We start from the raw sequence: 22,023 nt of genomic DNA on the forward strand, positions 1-22,023 counted from the left end.
GCAAAATTATAAAAGCTACGTTGAAAATCCAAATCGTACACACTCACATATTTTTTAAATGCAGACAATTTATCCCTTAAGTTACCATATATTCAGTGTTTCATATAACTAGGAAACAGTTCTAGATTTCAATGTGGAGAACATTGTGCCATATTGTTGCAATAGTATTCTAATTTTTATTTTAAATCATTTTGAAAGTATCTCTATCGAAGATGAACATCTTAAACATGGCAATTCTATAATTTGCACGTAGTTAGAATTCCCGAAACCTTCTACTTGAAGTAAACCAGGCCATATGATATCTAAGTTCATTTTGACATTGTAAATTTGTCTTCATGTAAGCATGTAAACATATGACTATACCTTGAACAGAGGCACACCAGCTTTATATCAGGGTAGACTGGACAATTAAAGAAGAAAGTCAGAAACATTTCAAGTGTGGTTAAATAGGCACTACTATGGAGTTGATATATAATAATTTATATACATTCATGCATGAATGTACATGCCCGATCATATGCGTGCACAAACACACACACACACGCACACACACACACACACGCACACACACACACATTCTTGTAAAACCTAGAAAACGGGGACCGCTACGGTTACCTATTGGTTAGAGCGTTCTCCTCGGATGCAGGAGGTCGTGGGTTCGATCCCCGGCCGAGTCATCACACCAAAGACTTACAAAATGGTACTAAGAGGTTAGTGTTAGGACTGGTCGGCCTAATATCAGGATAATGTGACTGGGTGGGACATCATGCTCCATGTCTGCGAAATGATGCCCCAGTGCTAGACATCACGATGAACTGCCACATTGCAGACGTCGTAGTGATATGACTGAAACATTGTTAAAGCTACGTTAAAAATCCAAATCACACACACACACATACAAAACGGGGACATATGATTTTTAACATCACAACGGGGACATTTTTATTTTAACAATTTATGAGCGATAAAGATCTATTTTAATATGTCATTTCTAACTGATTTGTGGTTGAGTTACAAGAAACACTGTATAAGAATCTTTACCATCAGAACGGGGACACACACATATACACAGTGCAAGAAATTATACAATCAAATAAGGGACATTCAATAAGTCTGTATTTTGATTCTAAATAGGAATCAATTCAATCTAAATACTGCAGTAATCTCACCTGATACTCAGTTCCCATCAATATTGATAAACTAAATTAAAATTATTATGTTGAATCTTTATATAATGTTTGTTGTATATATAAGTACAAATGGTGTCCATGAGTTTGAAAAAGTTGAATTGTCGGAATTGAATGAAAATACAAAGAATGTGTCACTTTGTCGAAAATGAAATAATCAAAGATCTGCATGCCAATCTTCAGTTAAAATAATTTGATTAGTAAGACTACGGATTAGAATTTAAAATGTCCCAAACAATAATATATTTTTAACTTTGGTGTACAACACTTTGCCACTTTAGTGCAATCCTCTTCATTAATAAGCCATTGCATGAAAAGATATCTTTAGTATGAAACACACCAAAAGTTTATTTTGTATGATGGCTTGGTTTAGTTTTAGTGAGCTCAGGTCCCAGCCGCATAAGTCTCCATGTCGCCAAATAGTCCCTATTAAAATCTGATTGTGTGGATTGGTTGTGTGACGCCATGTGCATTATTCATGCAGAGACTGGTAAATCATACTATTGAAAGATCGAGAAGGGACTGTCCCGTTATCTGGACGCGGCTTTTATTCTTATTATGATGGTAAATATGATCTAGAGGTACAGGCTAGACAAGGCTTAAAACTATGATTTGACTGACTTACGGTAGCGTAGCAGAAATAGTTCCCGGTGTTGGTGTTTGAGTTGTGATTTGTATTTTATGGTAGTTAAGTACGGGCGCTACGTTACGGAAATGTATTAAGAAGAAACAATGCATTTTTGCGGTAGGCAGGCAATTGTGAAATTGTGATGTAAATGTGTAGTTGTGATATTGGTGGTCATGCATTAATTAGGCAAAATTATTATAGTTTGTTTCATTCGTTCACTAAAGAGGCCTCTTTTGTGTAATATTATTAATGTTCTGTCTTTCGCTTAGTGAAGTCAGTTGTAAATTTAATGTTACGTATTTGTGGTCACTGATTGATTAGAGACAAATTGACGACTGTTATCATCGTGTTCTTAGAGAAACGGGAATACAAGAGACTTACGACCAGAAAGAAATGAAGCTAGCAAGAAGGAAGAACGACAGACAGAAGTAACTAAGCCGAGAGGCCGAGAGGCCGAGAGAGACCAAGAGAGAGAGAGAGAGAGAGAGAGAGAGAGAGAGAGAGAGAGAGAATATAAAGAGTACTGATTAAACGAGAACAGAATGTGACATATTTTATAATTTACCTCAGAGTTAAACAAAATTTATCTGATTGTTTTCTTTCACATTATTTATACTTCGGCCAGCATGCACATTTATGATACATTGAGAAACACTGAATATGTGTATAAAACCTTGTATTATCAGCGTCGTGACTGGTGCCATGTACAAGCACTTACAAAGTTATTTTTATTTCCTATAGGCTCAATCTTAACTTGTCGGATTTACCTCTAGTGCGGTTAATTAGAGGAAAAAATGGTATTATGTTTTGGTTACCATGTAGCCTGTTCGTTATTATGCTTTTAATCACATTTGAATGACTAAAATCAATGTTGATATTTTCCTGTGTATTACTTATCCAAATATGCATGGTTCAGAGTTAAATAGGAGATAAAATATACAAGTACAGATGAATTGCTATAATCTCTTGTCCATCGTAAAAGACGTGCATAATATCTACATGAAACCTTTTATTCAATTTTCTTCGTTCCCGATCTAATTTGGCGAAATGTGTTATGAACGTTGGACTACCCATTAATAAACATGTATATCGATATTGCTCTCCGTGTTACAATATATTATATATCATGTTTATTTGTCTATGTTTATATAAATGATTTAAATCATGCCAACTTCGGTCAGTAATTCGGAAGCAAAGTGCGCAAGCCGACAGTACAACAGTGTGAATTTTTACCGCGTAAACGGGGACGCAATTTTCCTACTGATAGACACGAGGTTTTGAGTCGAGTGGGACGCGTGTATTGTTGTATATAGCATGATGTGAAAAAAATACCAACAAAATGGGGACATGCTCAGATACGCTTATTGTAAGGTTCGTATCATTAAATAAGACCTTGGCGTTCCATTTATGCCGACATTACAAAACGGGGACGTCCATTTTTCGAGGTGTGTCCTCGGTCTGTTGGTGTGTATTCACACTGATGTCCCCGTTTCGCGCCTTTTACAAACGCGCGCGCACACACACACACACACACACACACACACACACACACACACACACACGCACACACACACACACACACACACACACACAATGAGTCCAAGAATTTCTGCTCTGGAGATGAGGCCGGCCATCAAACTGTTCCTTTGTAACTTAATAAAAGAAATGGAACAACTATTATCGATGATTATTATAGACATTATACACGCGGATATACAAAACACATGTATTTTAACTTTTAATATATCGTTAAAAATCCAAATGCTGAATAATGAGAGGATGCGCAGGATGGAGTCCAAAGGGCTCCTTTGCTTCCAGTATTTTTACTCTTTCTTATAACATCGGTCTGTTGTCTCTCGCTATCGTTCTCCTTCTCTCTCAAACAAGAATGGTCAAGTATATATTTGGATGAATCAACTTCAGGAAACAATGGAATGATAAACAAGAATGAGGTAAATATTGAGAAATGTAAACAACCAGTTGAAACTAGCATTTCAATAAGAATCACTTTCAAGGCAAATTGTAAGCTATTTCAGATCGGTGGGTTTCATTTATTCAGGCAAATTTCACGGCAGGAGATACAAATTCTTAAGCAAATACGTAGTGCAGGATTATACGTGAAACACACTGGAGGAAAAATTATTTATACAAAAGTTAAAGGTCCAAAATAACAATTATCTCTGGAAGACTCAAACTGCTGACGATATGTTTTGTTGTGAGTAGGGAGCAAACATGTTACATTGATGTCAACCGACATTCTGCATCCACGTGGTGGGAAAGTTAGATTGTATATCGAAATCACAAACATATGATTAATAAAATTATCACTGTAATAATCGTCAATTATATAGCAGGTTAACTGTTAGCGTTTCTTTGCTACAACACTAAAAGCATCAATCTATTAACCTCAGAGGTGGATGTCGCATAAACATCTACCACCTAGATCGATTCATATCATCAAGCTTTATCATATTTATTTCCAGTACGCTCACCTCGAGGATTACAGTTGAAGTTTGATTTTATCACATACATATCCGCTACGCTCGTCTTGTGGCCTACGATGGAAATATACTTTGGCATATACATTTTCGCTAGACTGGCTTGGAGACGCACTTTTCTCATCGGTATGTGCAATTTCGCTACACCTGTCTTGCTGTGCATCGTGGAAGTTAGCTTTGTCATAAACATTCCGAGCATCCAAGTTTTGACGCTTATGGTAGAATTCCGCTTTATTATAAACATTTTCGAAATACTCTTCTCGGTGCTCACAGTGGAGATTGGTCTTATCGTAAACGTCTCCAACATGTTTAGCTTGTTGAGTTTGATAAGATTTGACGAAGTTGATTTTATCATATTCATCATCTCCAACCGTATTTTGATTCATAGTATTTAAGCTCTGTCCTGTTTTTGGTCTTTTTTGTACCTCACTATACACACCAGTCCTTGACTGTTCCTCATTGGTTATAATGCCACTATAATTGTCTCGTGTGATCTCAGAAAATGCTTGAACTTTATTTAGGGTTGCATATGTTATGGACTCTTTTTCTTTGTGTTGTATTTGAGTCGATGCATGATTATCAGAATTTTGCACTTCTCCATTTACGTCATCACATGCATCATTCATGTGAATTTTAGCTTTGAACAAATGATCGTTGTTGAGAGGGCTTTGTGAATTCGAGTTCTTATTCTCTGTTTGTTTTGACCTGGGATATAAAAACACAACCTTATTCTGAAAACTTATAGCAAAAAGATATTAAAAACATATAGATATTTTTGCAATTACATTTGGAAAATAGATGATCTTTTAAATGAAATGAACAAATGTAGGCAATACAAGGATACAAATATAGAAATGTAACTAAATCACTGAAAAGATTTCGAAAGAGAAACGTAACAAAAAAAAATATTATGCATTTAAAGGATATCAGGCGCACAATGGTATTAAATCAGGCTATTAATAACGAATTCAAAATGAAGCAATATGTCCAATTTGGAAATATATTTAAGGATCATTCAAACGTTTGCGCCAGTTATTTTCAGTTCATACTTCATTGATGTTTAAAAATTAAAGTTTTTCAAAAGTTATGATTACAGTGACAGCATAACTATTTAAACAAACTCATTGCTTTAATAACACATTTATTTAATCATATTTTGAATTTCATTTAATTAATCTCGATAATACAGAACAGTTTTCGTATGTTGTTTCCCACAGTACCGTCCTGTTTTGACAAGATATGTAAGCAGACAACGTTTATTCATTTAAAAGTGTATATTACTTGCAGCACTGTCAAAGCTATCTCATGTACTTGGTTCTATTTTAAAATCTTACGTAAGAAGTCTGAGTTTGCGTGATACTAGATTCTAAAGATAGACCTCATTTAGTATATACAGAAAAGTGGGTGTGGCTTAAAAAATTGCGTTCATATAGGTATGAACCCAAAATTCGAAATGGCTTGGACAATCAGATTGCTAGAAACAGTAATGAGGAAAGATATATATATATATATATATATATATATATATATATATATATATATATATATATATATATATATATATATATATATATATATATATATATATATGACATATTCAGTTTGAGTCCTAAACTGCAAATATTCTAATCAATAAGAAAAGTAAGTATACAATATGACGCAATTATTTGCAAATTTAACTTGCATTACTGACATGTGAAGATGGGTAAGTACTTCGGAAAACTAAACTTCTATTAGACAACTTCTTACTAGTACAACCAATATGAATATTTTTTTAGGTGTACTATCTTTACTTAGTATATGTTTCAATGTTAAAATTTACGACAAATGTAGCTTGTTCATACCTTATCAATAAGAAAAATACAACAATGATGATGATCATGGTGAGTATAACACTCGCACCAGCAACGCATCCAATCAAGGCACTGTTTTCTGTAATACATGTCATCACATATGAACATAAACATCTTTTTATAAATACACATACATAAATTGCTAAGCTTATTACAGGCATAACATATATAAATGCCAGCACGCTCTTTGATGAAAAAGGTGAAAACTATGTGAATACGCCCGTTGAGTCCTTATAAATTTCTGCATATAAGTGTATGTGGCTTGTCATTCAATATTTCAAAATTTTAGACATCTATCGCAAAGTTGAAATATGACGAGAGGAGTGCCACGAGTACACAACATTTTTGTATTTACTCCACGGATATGAGCTATAGATCATAATATTTAGAGAAGGGAGAAGACAAGCGACATATGTAATAGCCTCGCTCTATCAAGTGTGCGTGCAGTCTTTGAAAGCCCACGGATTTTTGCAATATGTGCATTCTATAATATGCATAATAAGTGGCATTGCATATTTCCATTATTATCATATCACTGGACTTTATTAAGTGGTGCTGTCAAATTATAATTGACAGAGATCAAGCAAAATAGTCTAACTACAGTATAGAATTAGTTGCTGTTGTTATTACAGGGTTTAATGCCATTTTTGAGCACAAAATAGACTGTATATGGCGCCAGTATAAATGGTGGAGGAAGAACCCGGAAACCCTTGAAAGAACCACCGACCCACGAGAAGCTACCGGCACGCTTTCTCACGTACCCACATTGGTCGAACCCGAGACTCGAACCCACGCAGACAGAGGTGAGATGGCAGTGATCCATAACGGCGAGAGCTTTAGACTACTCGGCCACTCGGGGCCCCTTGTACAATTAGTAAAGCAAGCCATGACGTTTCAATAATAATAATAATAATAATAATAATAATAATAATAATAATAATAATAATAATAATATGCCCACTGTGAGGACATGTATATTATTTAAATTGATGAATGACTCTTTTTGTTATCCTAATGAAACAATTCTTTACCAAACTTTCGATATCTACATTTTTTAAAAACATATTTCTTAAGCAGTATTCATCAAGAAAAAAATAAATGGCAAGACGGAAACGACATTCATAGAACAGGATACTACAATAAATAAATATAAACATGGCTTGAACATGAAGCGGTAAATGTACCCTCAGGGCTGAATTGTGTTGCACAGAGATATAATACTGATCTTGATATAAAACACAGGATGGTCAGTATGTACGTATTTTCACGTATGTGATACTTTATCCAGATGTTTCTGCAACAACATTATCATTACTAAAATGCATACTAACAGTAACGTTTTATTTTAAGAGAGTTATTCATTTAGGTATTTAAAAAACACCAATAAACTAATCTAGTTTAAGACCCAATATTGTATGTATTTGCAAATCAACAAAACAAACCTAATACATGTATCACATTAAAATCTGGGCATCGCATTTATTTGTAGGCTCATAATGACTGTTTGACTATAATATGTGCCCTGACATGCCAAGGAAATGGGAGCTAAATCCAGTTAAATATATGAGAATAAAGCAATAGACGCAAGTTACAAGTGCACAGTGCAAATATATGAAATAAATAATGCAAATTTATACTAAGATAGTATTTACAAATACATATGGACATGTCGACAGAAAGTGATGGAATCTGAATGCTGAACGTACATATTTTATCCAGGTAAATATCCTATCATGAAAGGTTTTGTAACTATTTTAATTTCCTAATGTAACATGAATACTTAAATTTTCTTAATTTAAAAACAACAAATTTGTGATTATTAGAAAAGGTATACATCAAATTAGGCGGATGTCTAAATCCCTGCTTCTGCATATATGCATACATTTTTAAGGTTTTGCATCGATACACACAATCGCATGAAGTATAATTTTGAGAAACGCATTGTCCGAAGCTAAGAAACTAAATGGTATGTTTATAATATTAGATGTCGTCTGAAAAGGTAACGATGATTCACATTCTGGTAACTTGAAATTGCAACCGAAAACAAAGAATTGTAGCACATTGCATTTGTTTGTAATTTATTTGACTCAAGTTTTAGGAACAAATGGGAGCTCTCCATGAAGGTGGTGGAAAAAAGGTGTGTGGAGTTTAGAGAAACTACAAAGTCATGTCTGTACAGTAAATTCCGATAGCACTGAATATAACGAAAAATAACGGCTTGAAAGGAAAACGGAATTGTACCCCAGCTGTCTATTTGCTAAAATAAGTCTAATGAGTTTACATCCTTAAATTTTGTTTTAAAAATCTCTTTCTCATATTTGCATACCGTCGATCTAAAAGAAAAACAAAACATTTTGAACAATTGGTCTAAATACATAATGTCATGTGTATCACTGTATTTATTATTGAGGGTAATAAAACATCGCAACTCTCTATCTCTCTGTGATTGTGATAAATGATCATCCGAAGTTTGAATTGTTATCGTTAGCTATATATTAAAATATTAAAATAAAACACAAGCAAAATACTCCTCGCCAAATCGTTTCCTTGAAAAGGATTTTAGTGGCGAATATTTTCTATGTTTTGAACATATTTAAGATGTGTATCTCTGGAGATACGGGCACACAAATTAGAAACGCAGTAAGTACTTTGCGGATCAATTATATTTATCCAGAAAGTATTGCTTTTTTAAATCAAGTGTGTATATTTTTAATTTTACTAACATTAATCAACTTGTGCAATACTACCAAGTCGTTGTACACATGTTGCAGATATTGAGGGAAGTTGCAACGAATCGTTTAAAATAAGACCAATACGAATATATTTTGGAACGGAGTTCCTTGTTCTGTCTGCATGGGTGAAACATGTTTCTATAAGAATTCAACAGTGAATTTGTTTTTAAATTCAGTCACAAATGAACTGTGAAAACAATGTGCGGAACTTATTCTGTGCATATATTTTTGGGTTCATAATTTGCTAAATCAACAAAAAGTAAAATAAATGAATGCAACGATCTTATTATAATATTAAACAAAACCGTTACAAAAGTCACCAATTGACAAAAGAAAAACTTTGTTTCCTTGGACTGGAAGACTCCTAAGGCAATCTTGCACGCAGTTATTTCTTGTGACTATTATACCATGAATTTATGCAAAACTACTACTACTACTACTACTATTATTATTATTGTTATTATTATTATCATTATTGTTATTGTTGTTGTTGCTATTGTTGCTGCTTCCGATGACACCATTGCCATCGCAACATGATTAACAAAATTAAACGTCATATGCATCAGTGTATTCAACAATGTGATTCTCGTCAGATTTACAACTTTGGATGCCGCAGGTCGATCTGAATAGATTGTGTCTGGGAGCGTTGGTGTCATTACTGGGTTAAATATCTGTCTATGCCGTTTATATAAAAAAAATTGGAAAGAAAGATTTTAGTAATGTCTTAATGGAACTAGAATCAATGTCAGCAAGTGATAATAAATCGTAAGAATAATTGTAAACATACATTCATACATACACACATATGTAAGGACATAATGTTAGAGTAAAAGCATTAAGATTGAATTTTTTTCTAAATTGTATTAAGAGTAAGTTCTCATTACATTAACATTGAAAGTAATTGTCAACTAAAATATAATGAGATTAATTTTATCTATTTTCGTGATACAACCTTAATCTATTTATATAAAGATCGCGCTTTACGAGCAGGTGCAGAAATCCATAAAATACATTTCCCTTGCATCTAAAGGTCAGCAATTTAGATTTGGCGGGAAGCTGCTGAACAGGCAAATTATTAAATCAATGATGGATGAGTTAAGCGAAATCATTCACACGGTTTCCGTGGGAAAGGTCGAGAGTCTTGTTCTGTTCCGAAATGAGCGAATACAAAAAGTGCGTATAAATACAGAAGCAGACTTACGCAAAGTTAGTTCGTTTCGAGTCAAAACAGCTCTGTCGTTTCCTAACAGCGATTCCGTACCTCATTCCCAAAAATGTAGCCGAATCTACACCGTTATGGGTGACACCCTTGTTACGAGATCATTAAATCCTTTTCTCTCTCTATCTGTCTCTCTTTCTCGTATGTATGTATGTATGTATGTATGTATGTATGTATGTATGTATGTATGTATGTATGTATGTATGTATGTATATATGTATGTATGTATGCATGCATTGTATTTATGTATGTATGTATGTTCATGGATACAGAAACACAGTATTTTAGTATCTTTCCAAGGTATTCTTGGAAATCATACTGAGAAAAGGAGAAGCAGTTTATATATCTTTCGTTTCAAGGAACACCTGGTTTAACCTCTCATATTACCTTGAGTTGTTTGTGCTGTATGTAAAAGACTCGTATCTTCAAGAGTTCTTGTGGAGGTTTTTGGAACATTTAAAGAAGCTGTTAAAGAAGATGTAAAATATGATGTTCAGAATCTTTCTGTAGTCATTGATTCTAAGAAACGAAAACAGGTAATAATAGATTGAAAGATATATGGGAAATATTTCAAGCGTTATCAAAACATGCGATAAATTTGTCTGTATAGCCGGAGTCTCAGATGACATTAATATCTAATTCAGATAATATTTTGTAGCTAACAATATATGTTATCTGGAAATTAAATAAACAAAACAATATCACAGCCATCAAAAGTCTGCATAATTTGGCTACCGAAGTTTAAGCTTTTCCTGAATTGTGTTACAAAAAAAATTATATGCTTAATATAGACTAGAACTATCATGTCTTACTTAACTTGTTACATGAAAGATGTCATAGCGTTATATAATTTCTTTAGTTGCAATTCAGCTGAAATGACCACGTCTCTTTTGCTCTTGTTGCCTTAACGTATAAAAAACTTTTGAAAGTATTAATGATGAAATTGAATGAATCAGATATTTTGAAGAAAATAATGAAAATATAAGTATCCTATTGGACAAAGGATCACAGTTTCTTCTAATTCTGATTATAAACCATTGGATCACATGCTCCTCTTTCTCAATCTGTCTCTGCCTCCTGTCTGACTCTATCTGTTTGCCTGTCTATGTGTCCCTCTTTGTCTGTTTGTCTGTCTGCCTGTCTATGTCTCTGTCTATATGTCTGTCTGTCTGTCTGTCTGTCTCTCTCTCTCTCTATATATATATATATATCACGAAAGGCATAATGCCTCCAATATTGTAAATTTATATTGTTTTAATTAAATGTTGAGAGGCTCTAGCAACTGAACACATATTCAATTATATGACCTGTGTTCAATAGACGGATAACTGCACTCTCATTTGTCTGTAGATATAGATTATTCAAGCTTGCTTTTGACAATGGAGCATCTGTAAGACATAATGACTATTATTTTAAACATAATGCAATACACGTTCAGTGAACAGTATGCATAGTCTCTTATCTTGAGTAAAGTATACACCAGACTCTATGGAAAAATGTGTACTTTCTGACAAGAAATACTTTAGTTAGTGAACGTAGGTACTAGACATGATACATCTACAACCAAGAACATACTCCAATTTAATACAGCACATTTTCGCCGCAACATTGACTTAATTTGACTTGCAAACATCTCATTAGCCAAACCCAAGTTCGACAATTCACAAACAAAAGTAACTCCAACGAATCGTGCATTGCCGTATGTGTGACAAAAACTGACCTGAATAGCTACTAAAACGTTGAACAAAAACGCTGCTTCAAGATATGCTATATATGTTATATTGCAGCCCCTTCTATGGCGATCCTTTTTGTACTGCACCTTAAAAACTCCCGCCAGCCACACCAGACAACAGTGTATATAAGTGAGTACTGATGTATTCGGAGGTACAAACGCGGTAAATTCGTCTATTTCCTAAGTTTGCATTTACATACATTCATTCAAAATTTGATTAACATATTGATAAATATAGTTAACAAGTTATAATATGTTTCCGATAGAATTAATTAAAACACCGCATATATATATATATATATATATATATTAGAAGATCAGAAGAGTCCGCCAGAGGAAGAGCCAGCTGTAGAGTAGTGAAAGCATATTGAAACAGATTCCTTCCTTTCGGTTTCAAGTATAATCAATGTTAGTATTGCTCTTTAACTTTAGTTGTTGCGGTAATACTTGCTTGAATCTCTAGAAACGTAAAGGTTTCCATCGGAGAGTTTTGGCACATTTGAGTAAGTTGATAACGGAGATGTAAAACATGAGGATGATTCAGAAATTCCCGCATTCATTGACTCTTAAAATGGTGCTACAAATTACTTTCTTATTAAGCTAAATGTTTGATAAAATTCATTTGAAAAATATATTGGATATATTTAGTGTCACTAGAGCCAGTAAGCTTTTGTATCGTTTGCTCGTCATATACATGTACATTTACATTGATATAATGTTTTGCAAGCTTTTTACTGCAGATTGGAAACCATAAACAATATTTATCAGGACATTTCAATTCTAGAAAGTTTAACTTCTATTCACATACATTTAAGTTTGTGAACTTCGAACCAATATGATGCTATGATCACAAAAATTGAAACATTTGCCGTATTTCAACGTAATATGGCTTGCAAACATACCATTAGCCGAAATGAACATATCACAAACATTTCTGTCTCTGACAGATTGTAAACTACTGTGGGCCTAAATCAAGTTGACATAAACTGATGATTATATATCGCAATAATCCAGACATAAATTAAGTTGGAAATGTTTATTTTGCTCTTTCTCTCTTGCCTCTACTTACTTCTTCTATACCCCCCAACTCATCCTGCTTATAGCAAATAGCAACATTGTTAACATTGATATTCATAATTTTCACGCTAAGGTGAGATTATAGGGATGAATACGTAAACACCACATGAATGAATTTAAAACATGCACTCAAAAGAAGCGCATGTACTGATCATTATGGGTTAAGAAGTATAACATTTCATTCATAAGTCAATACGTTTGGGAAAAAAATAAATTCCAATAAAACATTACTAACCTTGTGAACAGTCATTCAAAGTAGGAGCGTTTGTTGAATAATTTACGTTCGTGACAGTTGTAGATGAAATATTTATTGTGTCTATATTTAGTCTCGAAATTTCCTTGTCTCCAGTTTCTGAAAAGAGTGGCAAATCATTTGTTGCTTATAAATTAGCCTATTCGTCCTTTTACGGAGAGACGAAAATAATATAATAAAATATGGCCTTGGACAATTATTGAAACATCTATTTATGAAAGCCCTGCACATATTAAATGTATTAAAAATATCCATTTCTCTCTCCCCAGATCTACGTTTTGCGCTATACTTAATATAGAAACAGAAACATCCATGGGGAACTATTTTGCAAATAGTTTCAAGTTTCTTTTACAAGGCATAGGCACCATTTTCTACTGGTACTTATGTTGAATAGTGAAACAGCAGCCAAATTACTGCCTTATTTTCTACAAAAATATTTCTTCCCCGACAATACATACCAAGCACACAAAATGTCCACAAGATGCTGGGGCAGGTTCGTTGAACCAATCCATTGCAAGAACAAACAGGAAACATTCCATCACCTGATGGGAAAGTAATCAAATGTTACATCGATAAATGAAAGCATCTCCACATTGATATTTTAATATATGATACAACTTCTTAACACATAAGAGAGAGAGAGAGAGAGAGAGAGAGAGAGAGAGAAAGAGAGAGAGAGAGAGAGAGAGAGAGAGAGTAGATGCGACTAAATATAAACGTCTTATTACTCTTCTTGGACAAATGAGATTGTGGTGAAAATCTTTATGTAAGCGAACCAGAGATGTAACTGTTTGTATCGATTTTGCTTAAAGATAAGCGGCTACGTACGGTAATGCAAAGCGTAGAGCGATGACGTTAACGATAGTGAAAGTGATGTGGTTAACTTAATTATTTATTTATCACACTTAGGCATATTTGATAATTTTTCAATTAGTAATACTTCCTAAGAGTTTTGTGGCCTAAGGGCAAAGAACACGACATACAAGTAAGCAATAAATTTGTAAACAAAACAATATAAATGTAAAGTCTTTTCTTTCGGAAATAACAATTGTACATCACAAATTGACACTGACTGATTGTCTTAATCTTGACATGCTACCTAATTACCAGACATACCTAGACTGGACGATATACAGACACATTCCTTAAAAACAATTTTCATATCATATTAAGGTTCAGACGGATTCACGGTATAATTGTATACAATAGTTTGGCAAGGTATCAGACAGTTTCTAATGAGGGTCATTTATGTTGACTATGAACTTATCTTCCACTAAGAAAGAAGTACCAAAAGACGATAAACATAAATAATGCATTAATTTAGGTTAGAGAGGTTTGAGAAGATTTTCTATTATTATTAGTTTCTTTGTTTTAAAGGCATACAAGCAGGCATACATTCATATTCACGAACTTTAGTAGCAATTATGTTCAAATATGTCACAGCCTTTGATAAATATTGTTGTGAATACCGTTACAAGAAATGACAAAAAGATGTACTAAAACGTGATTTAAAACATCGACGTACCATATTCGGGAAGAAAACAGAATTTTGAATTACGCAATTTAGATGATAACAGCTGGCAGAGTTATTGTATTGTTAAAATATCAAAATTAAGAATGTTCAAATATGAGATGGTTTCAGCTGAAAATATTACGTAGAATTTTGCATCTGAGTACATGTCTCAAATTAACCATAATTATTCCACAGAGCTGTGCTCTTTTGTATGTTGGATGAGGAGACGAATGTAAACTTTTTGGATGTTTTTAACTTAAGTAAAAGAGAATTCACACACATTTCATCATTATAGTTAAATACAAAACTCAGATTCATGATATTATTAACCTGATAGTTCTGTAATGAAAACGATATATTTATAAATCTAGTTTTAATAGAGACAGACCAAGTTTGCTTCAGTTCATAAAAGTAGTGTTTATATACCCTGTTGATGGGTAGAGTTTGACAATAATGGCCATTATACAAACTGTTAATTTATCAATTAGCTGTGTGTATAGGTTTGCATACATAGCATCTGTGTGTATATAGGTGTGATGAGTATATATGTGAATGTGTATGTACGTACAAATGTGTATTTATGTGATAAAATGCCGATATTTGTATACTTTCATATTTAATTTCTACTATTGATAATTTGCCATATATAATTATATGATATCATAAAATAGGTTCGAAAATAATATTTATTATACTATTCACCATTATCTCTACCTTTTCTAAACTTCTTTCATTTCCTAAATCAATAGTCTCGAAACATGTTCAGTTTTTGTTTCTTTGTTTGAAATATTGTACTAATATATATATATATCAGTTCTTGTATTTGCCCTGCAATATTGCATGCAGAATTTATTCTATTTCATATTCAGTGTTAAGAAAAACACATCATACGCCTCTGCTTACAGAAGATGCACAAAACAATACGTCCTCCAGCCCTTTGGTGGCGGAGAGAACAAGCCTAAATACTACGCTAAGGTCTTGTTTGTTTCCATATAAGTTTACATTCAAAACCGCGACGATTTGTTGATAGCCGGAATTTTACAACGGATAACATAAAACGCTGTATATGCATGATATACTAATGGTCCACTGCTCTTTCACGTTCAGTTTATCCCTGCATAGTTCAAGTGACAATAATTGTATGTTGTAAGATCAACATCAGTTTGAGAACACGTTATCTAGAATTTGATGGTACAATGATTGCTACTTGTTCTACTTATGACAATATAACTCTTGTAATATAATCAGTCCTGGGGATGAATAGTCCCCTGTCATATGTTGCAAGCCAATTATTCATCATAATAAGAGCCGAACTTTCTTTGTTTAACAGGTATCTACACCATTTTGTTAGGAATGTTTCATTAATTGTTAACAATCTCTAATGTGAAAAGGCAAAACAAAATACTGAGAACACTTTAAATTCGAAACTATGGTTATAGTTATTTTTTAACTATCTTCAATCATAGATAGCTCTACGTTTTAAGAGGCTTTTTCTTTCGATTGATAATTCAATCATAATGCTTTTTTAAAGACTGGACATTACCTAAACTTGTTTAAAAACAGAAAGGAAGCAAAATAAGGTAATACGAAATATTTATAATTCGCTCGGTACACGCACAATGTTATTCATTTTACTTACTGTCTGGATATCTGAATTTAATGTTTCATAGAGTTTGTGAATTAATTTCGTTATTTCTTCAAAAAGTAAATTTGATTCCAAAACGAAATGAATGGAGAAACAGGCAATTGATCTAATTTATTTATTCATGCGTGAAATTAGCTTTCAACATGGGTTGTGGTATGTGGAGTTAGAATATATGTTAATCTTACCTGCATTCATGCATATTTCGAATTCAAAGAAGTAACCGACGCCTATAATACCTTTGGTCTCGTGACATAATCTATCCATACCAGAGTATGAAAATGTTATTATGTCATTGAACAAAGCCCATTTACTATGAGGTCAGATATATTCGCATATTTCAAGTTCGAAATTTTTTATTCCTATGTTCAGATTTAAAAAGAATATAATTTAATAAAAGAATTTCAGTGGCAACATTCTATAGTCCTCTCCATTATATATGTTTGAAGTTAAATAAAGTCATGAGGTTTTCCACATTAAGTGGTATCGAACAACACATAACACAACTCCAATAAAATCATGATAAAAATAAATTACCATGTCGCAATTTAAGTGCTTAATAACACGGAGCTGGTTGTTAATTACCATCATCCAGAAATAGGATTTAAACAATGTAGTAACTTTTAAACTTCATAATGGTGGCTTTAGAGATAACCGGGTGCATATCTGGCCTTTACGTGTTCTTCAATAAATAATGCCTAGTTCAATACGAATGTATCAGCTTTATATATTCATAGGGGGATATTTCATGACATTATCCAACCGTAGCATTTACAACCTGTTGCAATTAAAAATGCACCCTGATCTAACATCTCAACTAAATATGACGTTGCAGTGAAGTTCTGTACCATTTATTATAAAACGACTATGCAGATATCTCGTGTTTTCATGACGACAATACTTAAGTTGATTTCGGATGTCTTGCATGGGATGAAAAAGACTGAATAAATGTTTCCAATTTGATATTCTTATGTTACGTGTTTAGACTTGAACAAACATCAACACAAGAAAGAGTGAAAACAAGCTTTAAAAAAATTAAAAAATAATTTATTTCCCTGGACAAATATTGTAAAAATGGAAAATAAATAGGAACTTACGGTTTAGAGGATCAACTTTAAAAATAATCCAAGAATAATCCACGAATACAGTTTTAAAAGTCAAAATAATTAAATGTTCTAATGATTGCGAGTACGAGTCCCGAAGAAGAATCCAAGATGGAGGGCGATGGCGTATGCAGTAACTTGTAGAAACACAATAATTAATTTTCCGATCTTAGAAATCCAAATAAAAGTTTGAAGAAATGTTTCTATTCAATAATTCTGTATGTGCACAAAATAGTTCCAGAGAAACGAAATAAACTTTTAGAATCCGAAAAATTCAAATAAAACTCAAAACTCAAAAATTCAATACTGGTCACAGCAGAAGAAAACAACTTGACATCAAGTGCTTAAAAGCCCCAAAACATTCAGCTTAGACCTTACTCTAAACATTACTATGAATATTTAGTAATTCGCAATTTTGGAAATGCCTAATTGCGAAATAGAGGTTCGCGTGATCATGTTTACATATAAAAATCACGTAGCCCTTGTATGTCCTTGATAAGAGCCAATCACTTTTTTGAGACAATGAAAGTTGTTTACTTGGCCCTTAATCAAAGCCAGGAACTAAGTCAAAAATAGAAACAGCCTTAGACATGTATGGAAAGATTCAGGTCAAACTTAATTGTCTGGAAAATATCGAATTCCTAGTAAACAAAATTACATTACATTGACATGCAATTTTTTTAAATTTAAAAACCCACAAACAGTCAAATCAAATCAAACACAAATTAAATCAAATATAAATTAAATCAAATATACGTAAAAATATTCAAATCAACATCACAATAAGCAGCTGCCAATAAAATACAAGGGACGTAGGGTTCGAATACCGTTCTGGAATAATACAAGAAGGCTGTGCATATTCTGAGAAGGGAGTTTCAGACGAAGCAAAATGGTGATTATATCTGTGCTAAACCAACAATGTAACCTAGAAGACAATGACTTACATGTGCTCCGTCTAAATTTAAAATCTATGTTACTTGACAGAAATTCGAAAAAGGTAACGAGAGATGGAGAGGAATAAAATTTGGCTCAAACGTTGCCACTATTTTACAAAACGCATACCTTATCTAATAAGAAGTTACGTGTTCACAAATACAACATAATAAAATGGGTTCACGTTGCTTTCTCATTGATATAATCAGACATCCTGTCAATGAATGGGAACGAGAGCATAAACATACAGAGCTATTGTATATATTGCAGTGCATTTCTGTACACGAATATACTGCTATGTAGTTTTAATTTGTATTTGTTAGCTTCTTCTCCATGATTATACGTTATGTATAACTGTATTTTGGACCTGACCTTGTCCGAAAGTAAGTTCATTGTGGACGTAACCAGTTACATTTATTTTGTGAACAACTAACACATAGTTACTATTTCTCTATGTGTGTGGGTTAAATATTAGTATCATTATCACTGGAGGTAAAATGTTTATTTGAGTCTGGGTCTAGGATATTGGACTTAGCTCATTGAAAAACCGCTTGCACTTGATGTTTCTTATGTTTGTTATTCTAGTTTTAGCAACATATTCTTTCTTGTTGACAACCTAAAATATTCTAGAAATGAACTTTTCGCGCTCACTCTGGTACTGCGTATGTGCCTTAGTGTTTTATATAATATTGTTTACTTGAAAAATTACTCATGTTTGCGTTTACTAGACGACGCAGAAACAATTTGTGTTCAGTGCTTCATTTTGTTTTGTATTATTTATTCAAAGTATTATTTACTTGAAATACAAAGTGCTCATCTATAGTAGTCTTGGACTGGAACATTATTTTGGATATTGTATTTAAAACTATTCGAGAGCACAGGCACATCAACACATTCGATATTTGAATTTGATTGGAATATCACTGGGATTCAGTTGGAACATTATACATTTATTGTTTTTTTTCCTCGCTCTTTTCTGTTATTGAGTTTAAGAATACGGAATCGAACCAATAAATCTTGAAATGAAGATGACGATTCAGAGAGAGCTAGAGATTGAGAGAGACAGAGAGAGAGAGAGAGAGAGAGAGAGAGAGAGAGAGAGAGAGAGAGAGAGAGAGAGAAATAGAGAGAGAGAGGGAGAATTTAAAATCAACGTATATTTAAAAGACATTTCCTTTGCTCAGTCATTCTTCAAAATTAACGTTTGAAACATATGGCATAAGGAAGAAACGATCATCTGTAGATACACAACAAAATATAGGCTGGTGTAGAGAAAATGTGTATATTTCGACGTTTCTTAAACTATTATGGTTTCTTTTTCTAGTACATGCGACTGTGTCGAATATCTAGATGGAGGCCAGTGCGATTAAATTGGTTTTTATGCTTTAATTGAATAGCCTATTTTAATATTTTTTTTTTTTAAATGAAACAAATTGTGTACATATCATTATCTAAAAACTGAATACGTACGAAACTGCCAATCTCTGGGTTTGTTCTTGATGGTATTTATTATTTACTTGAGTTTCATACAAATACTTGTCAGGAATATAAAAAAACTAAATGTTACTAAACTATAATTGGAAAACATATAGAGCTTGCATATTTCAATATATCAGTACAGCCTTGGTTGAATGCACTAATATGCGATAATGCTGTTGTTGAAGAGTTGCATACATTTGAGCGTTCATATACACTGCAAGTACTTATTATTTTACATTAAGGTATCATTACTATTAGACAACGTGTACTATGCATAAATCAGCATCATTACTTGTTCGCGATCGTAAACCGGTGTGTTCTGGAGCCGTCTGAAGAAGTTCTATAGTAATAACACAGTTCCTCTCGTGTCGATTAATTATCTTTGGCACTTTGTCCCTGGAGACGATACCGCGGATTGATTTCTTGTCACGGAACACTTTCTCAAAGTTATAATTATTTAGCGGCATTGTGTTTCAGGAAAGGGACGACATTGCTTGCGTTGCCTACTATTTCAGTACTTCAATTTTTCTCCTCAAATTATTTGGATTCTAAGAGATTTTGTTATTTTACCTGTGAATATTTAAGTGCTCATGCAAAATTCTTGGACAAAGACATTTATTCGGAATTCAAGACTGGAATATCATTTTATGTGGTTCAACAAAGAATTGTAGACACATCAGTACTATACTGGGTACAGTATACGTCATCGCCTTCCATTTTAGTATTTCGTCAGTGCTCGAACTAAACTACATTAGAACATTTTATTACAAGGACGTATAATGTTTAATTATTGGATTATTCTTTGATTATTTGTGGATTTGATTCTTCGAACCGTATGTTCTTTTTCTCATGTCATCTTGTTTTTTTCTAAGAAAATAATTTATGTGTTAAATTTTATAAATATTATTGTCTTCACTCGTTTATCGTTGCGTGTATTAACAGCCTAACTATAATTCGCTTCAAAATATATTTTGTTTTGCATCTACGTCTACGTATGCTGCACTCAGCCTCTTAAGTGGTTCCTGATATTGCACCAGAGGCCGCTAAAAGTCATAGTGTATCCAGTATACTCAAAAGTGTCAGACCCCAAGCCGAAAGCAAAGATATGATTGCCTGAGAAACCCCCGCCTAGTGATATAATTGTTTTATATTGTTTTTTTTTAAATTTCAAATTTAGCTCTTTGGAGTAATTATACCTATGTAGTATTTGATGTGCTGGTTTTTGTTTGCGCTAGAACGTACTCTCCCTGGCTTGACACTCCATCATTATTTGTGTTTGTGCAGTCTAAATCGACTGGCACTCATGAAGATGAAAATCGTTAAATGATTTGGATACTTTTAACAAAATCAGATTACACAATCATATTTTTGTTAAGATCTTCATATATTAGAAACCTGTTTGTTTTGGCTAGGCCCAAGACATGATAATTTACTTTGAAATCTGCCAAAGAATCGTTTTTGAGGGCAAAGAAACGTCAAAAATGAAATGCAGGATACAAGTTAACAAATACCTCTTTGGCGGTTCGAGTCCTTACTCTTAGTTCGGATGTTTACGCATTGCTTAATAAAGGATGACGTACGCTCTGGAAATAATTTGTATTTAGTGTCATAGTGCGATTGTACCTGCTCTTGAATCTGACTGCAACACAAGTCAGATCCCATATTGTCAAATACCTGTCTATAGTTATATGTTGATTACATGATTATTCCACTATGTTACACAACAATTCTTTTTAGACCAAAACCCATCCTAACATGTTTCAAGTTTGACAAAAGCATCAATTTTACGTCAACCTATTTCATACATTCTTAACTGGCTTGTTTGATTGCTTGACTTCTTCCGTAATAGCAATTTCTCAAATATCATGATTGACCTCTGTAGGCTTAGGTGAGATTTTTTATACAGTCCTTTTCCTGCTACACTACTGCTCCGGACTCGACGGCTCGTGGACTATGAGAAGCAATGCAGCTATTCTGTTGAATAATGATCTGAACAATCCTTCCTTTGATAGTTTGCTTAATTCATGCTGGCATCATTAAACAGTCCATTTCTCCATTTCCATTATTTCGTCGTAAGCTCTCAAATGCAAGTAAAATATCCGTGATCGTCATTGTCATTTTATGTTTCTAGTAAGCTGTTTTTATTGGATACTATAAGTAGCGAAGGCATGATT

The 22,023-nt window shown here is 33.2% G+C and overlaps 1 protein-coding gene across 1 annotated transcript in view; it reads right to left on the reverse strand.

Moving 5' to 3' along the window:
- Positions 1-3,669: 3,669 nt before the first annotated feature.
- The window catches only part of LOC149791799 (uncharacterized), a 38,473-nt gene continuing 20,119 nt past the window's right edge, over positions 3,670-22,023 (reverse strand). Inside the window, exons 5-9 of the mRNA XM_089969271.1 lie at positions 13,638-13,721; positions 13,162-13,278; positions 10,505-10,582; positions 6,158-6,245; positions 3,670-5,018 (exon numbers count right to left, since the gene is read on the reverse strand). Coding sequence (XP_089825397.1) covers positions 4,316-5,018; positions 6,158-6,245; positions 10,505-10,582; positions 13,162-13,278; positions 13,638-13,721 — 1,070 coding nt within the window. The 3' untranslated portion in view covers positions 3,670-4,315. The remainder of the gene's footprint in view (positions 5,019-6,157; positions 6,246-10,504; positions 10,583-13,161; positions 13,279-13,637; positions 13,722-22,023) is intronic.

This window comes from Sinohyriopsis cumingii, chromosome 9, assembly GCF_028554795.1.
Source record: "Sinohyriopsis cumingii isolate HCF-2022 chromosome 9, ASM2855479v2, whole genome shotgun sequence".
NCBI lineage: Eukaryota > Metazoa > Mollusca > Bivalvia > Unionida > Unionidae > Sinohyriopsis > Sinohyriopsis cumingii.